This window comes from Amblyomma americanum, chromosome 6, assembly GCF_052857255.1.
Source record: "Amblyomma americanum isolate KBUSLIRL-KWMA chromosome 6, ASM5285725v1, whole genome shotgun sequence".
Taxonomy (NCBI): domain Eukaryota; kingdom Metazoa; phylum Arthropoda; class Arachnida; order Ixodida; family Ixodidae; genus Amblyomma; species Amblyomma americanum.
The window spans coordinates 23,413,076-23,427,703 of NC_135502.1; the positions used below are offsets into that span (position 1 = coordinate 23,413,076).

The window sequence follows — 14,628 nt, forward strand, 5'->3', positions numbered from 1 at the left end:
ATTGTCTCTGCGTTAGTTCTTTTCTGAAGCATTAGATTTTTCTGCTGACTGAATCATGAAGGTGCTTCCACATATATCAACTTCCGGATGGCCTACACATTCACACGAAATGAAACGGCTGCATAGCTGCGAGTAACTCATTCTTCTAATGTGTAACCTCCGAAGAAAAAGGACGTGGTCTAAAAATAAAAAGTATTTGCTGTAATAGAAATTCACTTTTTTTAAATAAAAAAATGTACATTAAGAGGAACCAAGTTACCGAAAGTAACCAGACTACATGGTTTCCTTCTCATTAGTAAGCCGGAGCCCTTATGGCTTTGCTTCTTTGTTCTGCAACCTGCAGCCAGATTCGGAACCCTGCACGATATCCTACTATTACAAATATTTTGACAAAAGAGAAGTGCGAACACTCACTAAGTAAGGCAACACGCTAGCACTGGCACATCTAGCGGACGGGCCCATATGTATAGAAATATGCTCGCCCTGCTTCTTGGGGGCTTATCCATTTCATAAATAGTGCACTTGTCATGTCAAGAGCACTGCACAGGATTCTGTTTCTCTCTGCTGATGTCAATATATTTGACAGTGGTGCCAATGTAGATAAGCAACCAGCCTGCCGTTTCTTTCTGCTTACCACATGTCGCACGCTTTTCAACTGTGCAGGGCAAAGGAGTAATGCACACCTTCTGGCTTCTTGGCGAGCACTCCAAAGATCTGCGTCCACTCGACGGCGTGAAGAAGGTCATGATATGAGACTCTCGACCATCGTCCTACCGTCCGGTGCTAGTCTAACTGGCTTCCCACCGTGACCACTCGGCGGTTTCGCCGCTAGCTGGCAGCTTGCGTTACGTGACAGGGTGCGCTCGCGTAATTCGCATTTTCGAGTCATCGTGGTTACATTGTACGCCATGTATTTTCATACCATTTGCCATACTTGTTTTCTACAGGCATGCTATATGTCCCGCGTAAAACATCGTTTCGCTGAACCAACCTGCGAAGGAACGACAGGTCACTATGGAGTTGTGAAAGGACTTTTATAAGCCATTTCCCTGATGCAAACCAGAGGCTCGCAGCCGGTCTAGCATGCTCTGGTCTTGCATGGACACCGCCGCAGCGTATGGTGCCTGAAAAGGTCTGCATGCAGTCTCCAGACGAGGGAGTCCCTCAGGCGACGGGGCCCCCATAAAGGAGACACTCGAAGAGGACAATGCGTGGCCTTCAGTGGTCTTACTATGAGAGGCCGGTTGGTACTCTCATCCTGTGTACTCTTCTTTTTCGTCTCGTCTCCTGGCTCAGTTTTATGTTTTAAGTCACGCGAGATTCGACTGAAAGTGAACTCATGCTATTATGTTCTGGTGTGACGGGAATGCAGAGGCCATTCATCGTGGCCTTTAGACTTGATTTCGCGCCGAATAGAAGTATGAACCTGCGGATGTTGTTTCATTAAAACGAACTAGTTGTCTAGCGTTGACGTTACCGATAGCTCAGTTAGCAGTCACCACAGAAAGAGAAGACAATTTACACGGATATGAACAGAACAGCAGCAAGGATACGAACGGACATGTATGGAACCGGGTAAAGAAAACAAGGAAGAGAAATATAACTGTATTTGGAGCCCCATAAAAGTGCAAATTATGAACCCCGCCAAATACACCTGCTGAATTTTTGAACAAGCAAGCTAGAGTTATTGTTAGCTTGATTTCCAATTTTGTTGCCTTCTTCCATCTAGGTGCGTAAAAAATCATGACGAGACCTCACTGCTAGTAGGCCTGGAACTGCGCAGTCCTTTATTAGTGGTCTCATGTTTCTGACATAAAGTGCGGAGAGGACTACTGCGGCCTCTTGCTGCAATATTTACAGAAAGGAATCCGCACGCTACATTAGTGTGTGCCCTTTTTTTCCACCGCAGTAAGACTTTAAATCTATGGCATTGTTTTCCATCATACCATATCAGTCATGACGCTTCAGTACGTACTTATCCGTGCATTCAATACATATCAAACGTAAAAGTTTATTTCTACCGTTATTTATTATTTCACACGAACATTCGTAACACAATAGTCAATTCAACTCTCCATCACTCGACTGCCAGCAGACAAACACGTTTGAGAAAGGAGTGGAAAACCGTAAGTTAAGAAACATGCTTTTGATGTCTTTCCTCTGAGGCAAGGCACGCGTTTCAAGTTTGCGTTTGAGTGCATGGAAGTAGTACAGAAAAAGAGACCATGAAGTGAAGCATTATTATGTAACATATTTCGGCAGTATGTTGAAGCACAATTACGAAAGCAGAAGCAGAAATATGTCTACAGGATATATAGCACGACAAGCTGACAAGGGTTTACAGCGCAGACAGACAAACACAGAAAGAAGCGAAGTGTAAAACCCTGTCAGTATGAACTAACTAGCCTGCAAAACCGTTCTCGGACAAGCGCTCTTCTGCCGTTCTATTTTCTTGTTTGTCCTTCCCTATATTTCAACCGACAACCGATGGTCGTTGAAGGCAACGTGTGGTAACAAAGCAGGCAGCAAGTTAGGTGGGCAAAGGGGGTAAGATGACCGCACCTTGCGCAGGACAGAGATAATTGGAGGGACATGGGAGAAGCCTTTGCCCAGCAGCGGCAGTATTTAGGCTGATTGTGGTGACGATGATGACGATGATAGTGAAAATGAACATCTCGGAAACCAGGCCAACAGCATGCGTTACTTAACTGCGATGGAACCCCTTGAATGTAAACAAAACAAATAAATCCTAACTGGTTGCAAACGAGATAAACCATGTTAAAAAATGGTGACTATTTCTTATAGATTGCAAATTTTCACGCACATGTTTCTGTCCCTAAACACTACTCAAACGCAGTCGTCCAAGGCTGCCTTCGCCTATCTCCGATCCGGCTAACGAAGAAATTAGCTCTCGCTCTATACATTTTGCGCAATGCCCTTGATACTAGCTTTAAAATTCCGTATAACGATAGCCACATCTCCATTTTACAGCGTGCATTTGGATGAAATTCTGCGCCCTTGGCTAGCTGTGAAGTACTCAACATCCTGTCATAGCTTATGGAATCACTGAATTCGCAGTGCAAGGTGACACCTCCCATTACAATAACATCGCAATCTCCAAGAAATGTTTATGTGGCAGTACGCTGATCACAGTCAGGACAGCAACAATTACCTTTGCCGCCTCTATAGCTCAAAGTGGCTCAGGAAAAACATGATGCAAAAGTGCATGAAATGATTTCATGATAACAAGGCTCTACTTTATTTCCGGCACCATGATGACAACTGGTACATGTCATCTGGAAGCGGTGAAAACATGTATGTGCGCTTGAAAAGTGTCCGTTGACATGGAATAAATAACTATGTCGTGGAGCTTGTAGTGTGTATGCTGGTTTCTCTCAAAACAGCATCAACGCTTATGGTGTTGTGGTGCTGGGTGAAATTCGTATGGGGATAGTTCCGGCTGTATTTCAACAGCAGCGTGGAGAAATACTCCAGCAGTCCGGCAGGGAATAAGCGCGGGTGACTGCAGCCTTAGCTGCACTTCTCTCTCTGCCGAAAGTGGCACGGTTTTAGTCGTACACATCCCATTTCGCTACGCCGGCCATTTCCGTGTGTCTGGTCTCGCTCAGTCGATGCGGTGAGGGAAAGCTGTAACCATTAGGTTAATTAGCTGTGCCCTGTAATCAGCGCTACTAAGCAGTTGGCACAATTTATAGTGTGGTATCAGTCACGAAATTAGAAAGCTGATCTAGTTTATAAGCGCGCAAGATACTGTGTAGCATTCAATAATAAAAACACGTCCCAAGATAAGTCAAGAGTGCAATACACTAGCAGCAGCTGAGGAAGATTTCCTGCTTTCTGAATTAAAATTGTAAATTGTGTGGTTTAATGTTCCGAAGCGACACTTTGGCTCCAAAGGACGCCGTAGTGAAGGGATCTGGATTAATTTAGACCACGCAGTGTTCTTTAACGCGCCCCGACATTGCACACAGCCGGACGTTTTTGAATTTCGTTTCCGTCCAAATGCGTCCGCCGCGGCCGGCATCGAACCCGCGACCATGGAATCAGCAGCCGAAAGTCAAAACCACTGAGCTACCGTTGAGGCATCTTTTGTGCTTTGTATATTTGCCTGCTTGCGTCAAATATAATCGCTGCTTACATTATGGCGTATTACAATCCCTATCCAGCCAAAGAGAAGAACAATCTGGATGGTGTTGGAACACATGCGCTTCGATGGACCACAAAACAAACACGAAATAACCCATTTCTACGTCTACTTTTGTTGCCGACGTGACCTTATAAGTTACAAGGTCGCTTTATATTGTTTCACTTGTGATGTCGCTACGCTGTGCTGCTTAAAGCGCCCGCATTGCCTCTTTCTTGTAGCCTTCCGGCTATGGCAATGGCTCCTAAAACAAGTAGAAAAAATTCCCTGCTCTCGAATATCCATGGGCTCAACCTGCTACTAAAGGTTTATTTTTTTTTTCAGTGTATTTGTTACCCCTCGCTACACCTTTCTTTCTTTGTTGCTGTGTACATTAGCGCACGCGGAATATATCGCAAATATATTTCGTATATTTAGAGAAAATATGCAGTCATTTATTCTACTGAGCGAATTAAACCTCTTTTCAAATAAGGTGACATTTCGAGGAATAACTACAAACCACTGATTACAAGGTACAAAGATATAGGCAGTACAACGGTAAGGAACATACTGCCACTGATTTCACACTTTCAACTTTCAAACTTAAAGTGATACGGCCTACTTGTGCTATACGGAAAGCCTGCTGCGAGAAAAAGCCACCCTCCTACGTCGCCTGCGCAACGACTCGACCAGTGCGGTTACACCATATTTGATGTGATCCGTAACCTGCGTGCCCAAAGAGTGACGTCGCGGGATATCAGAAGCATTTCCTTCAGGAGAGCCCGCGCTTTCCTGCAAAACGCAAAGTTTACTGCACAATCTGATAATATAAGGTGTGCCGTTAGACTGCGTCTTTTTTCGGAGCGAAAGGCACACAAACTTAGCGATGAGCAGTAGCTCAGCTTTTCCTGTGTCATGAGTGAATAATCAAAGGGGAATAAATTTCAAGGAATACGAGTCATTGCCAGCTATCTCAGCGCACCGAAGCTTTCCCTGGCTCTTCTTTCTCGATATTTATCACTGCTAGTGGCAAGTATGGCCTTGTCTCATAGCTGAGATATTTCAGTGGTTTATTGAAGACGCTGCCCTTCTGAGGCTGCGATACAAGCTGCATTTTATTTTTGCCACTTTAGAGACAGGCGGTGGAACCGCCTTCAATAAGCTTGTCAAGCTAACGCTGCCTTCAATAAAAAATTTGCATCCCACCACCGTTTCCCGTATGGAAATGCGGTGGAATATGACGCTTGCTTGCGCTTGCACTCTTCTAATGGTAAGCCATTACCTGTGCATGATCTCATTAGCTTTCATTTCAGCATCTCTAGATTGTACGTACCGCTGAATGCAACATTTGATCAGCGTAGAAAAATAAAGGGCAAGTCTGGAAAATCATAGAGCTACTGACTGCCTATTGATCAACTGCCACATATTTAACAAAAATATTACGGGGCGGTACCACTCCTGATGCGACAATACTGCGAAAGCGTTTCGACTTACCTTCGATGATTGCTTCCATGTTTTTACCCACAGAGTTTCTCAGTATTACCCATATAGAAAGCTGGCGCCACCAACTAACCGAGTTCCTTAAAGAGCACTTCATCCACCGTGGAAATACCGTTAAGATGGGGATTCTTACTTGGCTTGGCTAATGTTGGATCTAAAACGTGAATTCTGCCTCGAAATCGGCAGCTGTGCCGTTAGGCTCTCGTCTGCGCACAGGAAAAGTTATTCTAATAATCTGCTCTTCACTTCTCCACCAACTTTAACACAAGCCGCTAGACTGGCATGGAAACTTTCGCAGCATTTCTTTCAGGATCGCCGCAAAAAGGTCGTGCTCTTATGTTTGAATCTACAATTAAAGCCCAACGGGAGCCAAGGCAGATACGAAACCACATCTTCCCACTATTCCTTCGCATCGTCATGGGCGACAGGTGGATGGTGCTTCTGGAGGTTGGATCCTTCATTCTCCGAAGCTACAGACAGATAAACAGACACCGTCATTTGCACACCCTGACGCTGGTACTACTTTTCCAATAAAAGCATTCCTCTATACTTTCCCTGGTTTCATTGGCTGTCCGCTTCCTTCATATATAGAGAAAGAGGCTGTTACTTCTCTCACAGTAAAAGTATACCTCTGTACTTTGCCTGGTTTCATTGAGTAGTGGCTTTCTTCATATGTAAAGAAAGATACGGCCTGCTATGTCATCTTACCCATTGCTTATCATGCTTACATAGAATGTTAGCTTGGGGGCATTCTAAGCGCTCATGTCCCTCAAAGCAATGCTATTACCCCTCCACAATTACAGCGAACCAGCTGCCTTCCAGGACACTCCTTAGTTCTTTTTTCGCGGTGGCTCTAATCAGGAGTTCTCGCCAGCTGGTTTCAACCAGCAAACAAACTGGCTCTCCCGAAAGAAAAAAAAAGGCCCACTCCAAAGAGAACAGAAAAAAAATCAAACGAGAAAAGGGAGCAAGGCATCACTCTAACCCCCAGGGCCAGGCGGTCTGGTTAAAAGTTTTATTCCGAAACGTGTAGATCCAATTAGAGGCACCGACGGTGCAATTGCACAGTTCGAGCACTCCAAATGCTGCTTCGTTCACTGCACACGTGCCCGCTCCTCTCTGATTGGAATGCGTAAGTGGGAAATTGCATTTCAGACGCGCGAAAACACAGGAGCAAAGCACGGTGGCATCCTCCTACTGCGGCAGGCTCCCTTATCATGAATTCCGCCTTTTCTTCGGTCAGCGCTTCACTATTCAATGATGTTTTCTTTCTTTCGCCGCTGTGCATAGATTGTGACACGGCTTGTGCCATTCGGAATGAAATTCAGTCAGAAATACTCTAGTGTGTGTGTGTGTGTGTGTGTGTGTGTGTGTGTGTGTGTGTGTGTGTGTGTGTGTGTGTGTGTGTGTGTGTGTGTGTGTGTGTGTGTGTGTGTGTGTGTGTGTGTGTGTGTGTGTGTGTGTGCGTGCGTGCGTGCGTGCGTGCGTGCGTGCGTGCGTGCGTGTGTGTGTGTGTGTGTGTGTGTGTGTGTGTGTGTGTGTGTGTGTGTGTGTGTGTGTGTGTGTGTGTGTGTGTGTGTGTGTGTGTGTGTGTGTGTGTGTGTGTGTGTGTGTGTGTGTGTGTGTGTGTGTGTGTGTGTGTGTGTGTGTGTGTGTGTGTGTGTGTGTGTGTGTGTGTGTATGTGTGTGTGTGTGTGTGTGTCGCGCGCGCGAACAAGCTGGACGAAAGATTGAGGCTGCGGAGGCTGTGCCGGAATGGAATGGATTACGTGAGGAAAGGATAAATGCGAAGGCTATGCGGATAAGTGCGTTATACATGAGGCAACGATGGCTTTTGAAAGTTCTGGCATGCAGCGAATACTGCATCGTAAAGTACTAACAGAAGTCGGCATCATGATGCTAACTTTCCGCGGATAGGCACACAGAGAACAGTGTTTTTTTAGTACGCTTTTGCAGAAATTGAACATTTTCTGCCTATTTCTTCTACATAACTACAGTTAACTATTGCACTTGCTAGGTTTAATTGTGGGCAGATATTACATAAAGGTTAAGTATTGTGGGGTTCACTTGGGGACATAAGTACGTTCTCCCCACTCAATCGCGGCTGACACGGTTCAAAGCCGCCCGGACCCCACCCCGTGATCGCGTACGCTACCGAGCGCTCGCCGACCACGGCGGGCCTTGCTCTGAGGGAACAAAGGAACGACACATTGGCTGACACAAACAGGCATTTATTGCTACAGCAACAAGGTACGCTAATGAATCAAGGTCGTCCGACTCACCAGCAAGGTTCCGAGCGAATGTTCGCCCGCGCTAGGGTAAGCGATATATACTCCGAAGGCCGGACGGGACGAGTACGGGAGCCCGTCGCTTCCTCGCCCCGTCGGCGAAGAGCGGAGCCGCGAACGACACGTCCGCTCGCGCTGACGATCCCAGCCGAAGCCCCCCATCTCCCGCGCGCGGGCTTCAGCAGTCTCCCGCGCAGCGACGCTGGCGCCCTCCCTTGCCAGTTAATGTAACTGACAAGGGAATGCGTTCATCCTCGGGGTGAGACTGCTGCTGCACGGTGCCTCGCGGGAAAGCAAACACAGGGTGCTGCAGGGCAGGTCCCCACAGGCTAACGTTTATTTTCAAACACAGGTGATCCATACATAAACCCATCTGGAGGACATTGGACTGATTAACCTTCTTGTACCCGCCATTGGTTTGCTTTCGCGCTGCGCTGAACCATATAGCTCCCCACTTGCAGGACAGTGAACTTTTTCACTAACTTTAAAACCTTTTTACAATACCCATCTATGCACAATCATCCCAATCTAATGACCACCCGCGTTTTTTCTTTTATTTCCATTTTTCTGCCGGCTTCTTTTACTCTATTTTCCTCTCAAATCTCCTCCCCAACACTTGTAGTAGACAGGGCAATTCATATGCCGGCTGAAATTTTTCTTCTTCAATAAACAGCATATGTGTCTCTGCTTGTATGTCTTGCTCTCTCTACGAAGAATACAAATGAAGATCCCATTGATCAAGGCTGTAACAGGACCTCCTGTTAGTGACTATACTAAGCTTTTGCCAGATGATATCGGCAAAACAACACCCGCTGCTAAAAGAAAAGATTCGAAACAAAGGTAACAGAAGAATTTGGCAAATAAAAAAACTCCCTCCTTGCCTACAAAAAAAAAATTGAGAGAACTGCAAGCGCGACTTTGCCGGTAGAAAAAGACTGAAAAAGAAAGGCCGTGGTACTCTATGCTGCTGTCAAAATCAGCTGGTCGTTCGTACCCAGCGTCACTGGCTTTGCTGGAAAACAAAAAAAAAATTCTCCTACACAAGAGTTTGCCTCACACTGCATAACTCAGTATGCCTCATGAATATCCGCCGAGTTTCCCTCGCTGATTTCACGTATACGCGGAAGGGTGAAAGGTCAGGTAATACTCTGCGACACGCAGTTAATTACTTGATGATACTGGAATGAACCTTGTAACGCAATGTGTTAACAGCTGTTTCCCTTGTACGGATACACCACGTTCCTTCAACATTCAAATAGAGAAAGCGCCGGTCGCTTCCAGCCGGAGCAGGAGGCTTCACAAAGGGCCTTAACGCAGGGGTCCAGATAAATAGCGGATGTTCATGAAGAACCAGGAATATAAAGTCTGTTCTTTCGTTGATGCATGCACAATTGCACCAATAAGGTAGAGGAGAAAGATTGGCGTAGATGACAGCCGCATGTTTTCATTGTCCGCATGACTGCTATCTCCACAACGTGATTAAAGGATTGGAGCTCTTCCCAGGTGGACATATAAGCCACTGCACCCAGGCTGCTACCGCATGTTTCACCTTTAATTGACAAGGCCATTAATTCTCAGCTGCTTAAAGGGGGAGCTTTTTAAGGCAACACCTGAGAGCGTTGGAACACCGCTGAAAGGTGGCGAGCGGTTCAACTAAGATGAGGGGAGAGTGGGCCGAAAGGGCGAGTGCTGTGGCTGCCTGGGACGGAAACGCGTTTTTCAAGCATCCGACGAAGGGAAAGGGAGAGCGAACTGCAGGTCGCGATGCCTCAGCTCTTTCCTTCCGCTATTGTTTTTCTGCCTCGCGGTCCACGAAGAAGGTGGCGCACTAGCAGCGTGCCGCAGCTCGCGCGGCGAGCGGTCGATGCTGGACGCGAGCGCTGGGTGCGCAGCCCCGCCGCCACCACCGCCACCACCGCACGCACGCACGCACGCGCACATACACACGGAGCGCACAACAGCGTAGCAGCGTCAGCGAGCCCGAGAGGGGGGAGTGCGCGCGCGCTTGCGGACCGGAAGACGGAGCGGGAATCGGCAGCGTCGGCGCGTCTGCGCAGTGCAACGCGCTCCCTCAGCGCTGGCCAACATGGCGACCCTCGGCGCCGGACGACCTTCGCAGGGCCGGCGTCGTAGCAGCGCTCCCGGTGCCACCGGCGGCGTAGTGATGAATCCCTCGGCTCCGTAGCAGTTCCTCTCAGTGGCGCGAGGGCTTTGCTTCTTCCGGACTGCCGTGTCGCACCTCCCTTTACCCTTCTCCCGCCCCCATCATCCCGAGAGGTCCCCGAGAGGCGCCGTGCGGCGCACCCCACACCGCCGCGCCTAGAGAACCTCAAGTGGAGAGAGTGAAAGAGAGAAAGGGGGCGAGTGAGCGCGTGCCGGGGACCCGGGGCGGCCCCCCGTTCCACCCCTCGCCTCCTGAGGGCCGCGAGGAGGCGCGATGCCCAGGGCGCCTCAGGAGCGCACGCCTCGGCGTTGCGCTGCCGCGGCCCGGGTCGGCCTGCTGCCGCCGCCGCCGCTGCTGCCGCTTTCATCGGACCACAGCGCAGGCACCGCCGCCAACAAAAGCCCGGATTACCCGCGTCGGCAGCAGCGCTACTAGGGTGAGTCGCGTTCGGCCCTGTCCGAGGCTGCCACCTCGGCACGCACGAGCATACACACGTACGACACATGCAGGATGCGCGCGTTTTGTCAATCGCGCGAAGCGGCCTGCACAAGCGCCGAGACAGTTGCATGCTTGCCCCTTCTTTTTTTCCTCCTTGTCCCGCGTCATTATTCAGCACGACTGCCAGTAGCGTGCAGTCTAATGGAACTTCCCAAGAAGCACAAGGAGCTAATTTTTTTTTTCAGCCGCGCCTGCAAAAACAAGAAGCAGAGAAGAAAAATACATGCCCCAAACTAAACAAAGAAAAACAGGAAACCGAAGCTTGAATTTTCTTCACTGCCAGCTATCGTTCCTGACTGTTACGTCTTACGATGCGCAACTGCTCAAAATTAGAATCGAGTCACAGCATTCAGATGCCAAACTCGTTGCCCAGGTGAATGCAAAATGCCCAGGGTTGCGACGTGCGCTCACGGCATTGCGGCAAGCCATCGCCCGAACACATCCGAAGCGCTGTGACGATGCACTTAACGCAGTAAGTCTTCACGGCGTCGGCATTTCTTTACTGCTCATTTTTATGAATTTTTCTTGGCCACGCGGACAACGCGTGAACCGTAGCATTGCACAGCAGATACTTGCTTCAAACGGTTTGCGCCCCAAATCGCTCATGTCGAAGAAAAAAGGAAGAAGTAGCACAAGAGGCTCATATTTTAATTATAGGTCTTAAGACTATAACCAGAAGTTGTTTAGGACGCAATCGCTGCTTCTGAGTGGGGATTACAAAAGGTTGTGTTGCCCGCACAATCCTTGAAGGACGAGCCCAAAACCAAACCCCCATCCAATCCTTAAACGTTCATTTATAAGAGAAGCTTTGGCAATCTGACCCCCAATTTGAGAACAAATGGATGTGTGCGGCATAACAGAGCCTCGATGACAACACGCGCTGCTGCCTTCTCCAGTGCTGGTAGGTGTTCCCAATGTAATTCACCGGAACATTTCCTGCCTAACATCGTGGAAGCTACGACTCTTGCAAAGCGAATACGCGGACAAATTCTCAAACCTCATAACAGGCAGTGCCTGTACGAGTGGTTGACACACATCGCTTCCGCAATTATCGTAGTCCAAGGTATACGACGGGCAAGGCGTCAGCCTTTCGCCGGCTGTTGTGCAAACAAACATCTTTCAGTATTCGAGCCCCAGGCGCGTTAGCCATTTAAGAATGCCTTATGACTTTAGGGAACTTTAAATAAATTAAATAGATGCATAAGAAATGCCCAAATTATGAAGGAATCAGAGAAAAAGAAACATTACCTCATATATAAGCTGACTAAAGCACCCACCTTCAAAATACAATAGCAAATATGTTCTAGTGATGCTGAAATATGAAAAATCATTATGTCGTCAATTACGAACAATTGATGCCTTGCTGTTCATACCGCAAAAGTCCGAAAATGAAAGACCAGGAACTTTTAGACACTGGCTAGAAGCTACACATTTGCGCCCCCTTTTTCTTCGCATAGCTTGCCCGCAGTGACACTAAATGTTTTGATCGAAAGGCGCTGGCTGCTGGAAAATTGTTGACGCCAAACTTTGCGTACAAGCTCCATGTAGTAATTACTAACCAGTGCACGACGTGCAAACGCTATGTCCCGAATTCGCGATACTGGACGTTAAAGATTTAAGTTAGACTACACTAGCTTGCTGACAGCCGGAGAAAAACTGAATCGTCCTTAGCTGAATGCAAAAGGCGCAATAAAGCAGAAAGAACGACTAAAGCCAGCCTCAAAATATCTAAGCAAATTTGACGTAGTACGTTTCAGTGGGCCTCACCGCTGTCGAAATGCAAATAACATGTTTTATTCTGCAATTATTTACCCACGCTACGGGAATTACGCAGCACTGATTTGCATGCCAGAGGAGCAGTTTACGCGTGATGTGTTAGTGTGTTTATGATAACATTCCGGAGCGCTTCCTGCTGGCTAACACGTGTATTTACTAACCTCATTCTGCATTCTGTCTTCAGCAGTTCTGCTGCTCGTCGCTAAACGCGTGGCCACGTGCCTGAAAATGGCATTTACTGAGTAATACTACACGTTCCACCACGGCTGAGAGTGGCCTTTGTGCTTTAGTAGCAATTTTTATGAAAACACCTCAAAGGGCTTCCTGCTGCCTAACTTCTGTCTTTACTATACTCACTCTATATTCTGCTTTCCATACATTCGCTGTTCTTCGCTGAACATGTAGCCACGTGCATAGAAATGTCATTCATCGAGTAATATTATACGTTCCTCCACAACTGCGAATGTCCTTTGTTATGGATGAGCTAGAAGCTTTATGGTAACATCCCGGAGTGCATCCTGCTGCCTAACTTCTGCCGTTACTATCCTGGCTGTATATTCTGTCGTCCCCAGATCTGCTGTTCTTCGGTGAACACGCAGCCACGTGCATGGAAATGGCATGCACTGGATAATACTGCACATTCATCCATTGCTGGCAGCACTCTTTGTGATATTGCAGAGCCAAGAAGTGCCCAGCCAACAGGGCCACTGTCGAGCCATTTAGCGTCCATAGAGCTCCAAATACCTGTAAAGCGAGCAGAGCTTTCGTCCTCAGCACTGCACAGCTCTCGAGCTTTAATGTTGCCGTAACAAGGCCCAACGGCGAACTTTGAAGGCCGGACGCATTTGATGAAGGCTATACGTAAGCACCTTGCCGATCTCTTGTTTCTGGAAGAAAATTCATCGCTCGCAGCCCGGATGTGAACATTTCTGCAATTTCCTCATTCTACGAATAACGGCACTGAAAATACATCCTCAAGTCGGCTTCCAGTTAAATGCTATGAGTCCTGTACTGTCGCCAGGTCAGTCACATCGCCGTAACCTCAGTACGGTCAGCCAAGCATTGTTACCTCTGGGAGCAGGCGTTGAAAGCCATGTTATAGTCGCAATCATCATCCTTGTCCATGCGTTCTTTATTATCTCGTAAGGCAAACTGGCGGCTTGTAACGCAAAGAATGGAGACAGAATAGAGACGTCTTAATCATGTGTTAAAAACTGTTCAATGACGAGCAGTGAGATTCTGTGCATTCGCTAAGATGGCAATGACTCAACAGGAATAAACTCAATAGCAAATGCACTACTTGCAGATTTGTGGACTTGATTACTAAATTAGAAACGAGTACCCAGTCTGGTAGGGTTTCTTTCATTCGCATAATCATTTCTAGGCCACTGTAACTCTTGACTATATTTAGGAAACAAATAGTGATTGAAGGCGCCACTGGAGCAGTACATAGTGTCTGTAAACTCACATTTTAAACAACGGAATCTGCGTATTGGCGCTAGAAATACGGCCACGAATACTAGACGATCTGAACAGCGCTTCCTTAGCAAAAAGGAATGAAAACAATGTCTAAATCTGTTGTACGAAATGACGTTACTTTGAAGTGATGGAGTTCTTCAATTTCCGCGTTCTATGCAGCTATCGTTTACTAAAATAGCGAAATCCGGCAGAAATATCTTGAATGGTTTCAAACGTGTTAATAGGAGCTAACTCTACTACCTATGAAATAAAACACAGAAAAAGCGAGTGGTCTACTGATGACTCCAATAAAATGTGATTATCGCCATCATCTCTACGTCTCATCTATTCTTGGCCGGTCCTTCGTGTAGAAAGATAAAATTAGGCAATTTTTTCTTGCTAAGGAGCAGCTCGCCATGAGCTAGAGTTAGATAAGTGTGAATAGAATCTTTCTTTTCCGGTGCTTTCTTGGAAAAAGTGTTTTACGCATACTCATGAATTACGGAGTGGAGCGTAATAAATTAAAGATAGTAAAGCACAGTAACGTGACAGGGTTCGAGCCGGTCTTTTCAGGATGATAGCAGTGGCCATCCACGTCTTTCAACGTATAATACAAACACAGGCCTGAAAAATGGCGGCGAGCTCTTTTGACACTGCAGGTCATGCAGCCAGTCACAGCCACTAAAGCTCAGAACTACAGAACAGCATTGTGAAACTATCCTCAGAACAGCCTGAAACTCATACGATAGTAATGCTCCATTTCTTCTGAGTAGACGGGTATTGTTGAGATACGCTCATGA

At 47.2% G+C, this 14,628-nt stretch overlaps 2 protein-coding genes across 2 annotated transcripts in view; both read left to right on the forward strand.

Moving 5' to 3' along the window:
• Positions 1-3,372, forward strand: part of LOC144136446 (atrial natriuretic peptide receptor 1-like) — an 88,792-nt gene extending 85,420 nt beyond the window's left edge. Inside the window, exon 23 of the mRNA XM_077668778.1 lies at positions 664-3,372. Coding sequence (XP_077524904.1) covers positions 664-753 — 90 coding nt within the window. The 3' untranslated portion in view covers positions 754-3,372. The remainder of the gene's footprint in view (positions 1-663) is intronic.
• A 6,615-nt stretch (positions 3,373-9,987) lies between these two features.
• The window catches only part of smog (G-protein coupled receptor 158 smog), a 183,561-nt gene continuing 178,920 nt past the window's right edge, over positions 9,988-14,628 (forward strand). Inside the window, 1 exon segment of the mRNA XM_077628421.1 lies at positions 9,988-10,532. The gene's annotated coding sequence lies outside the window, so the exon portion shown is untranslated.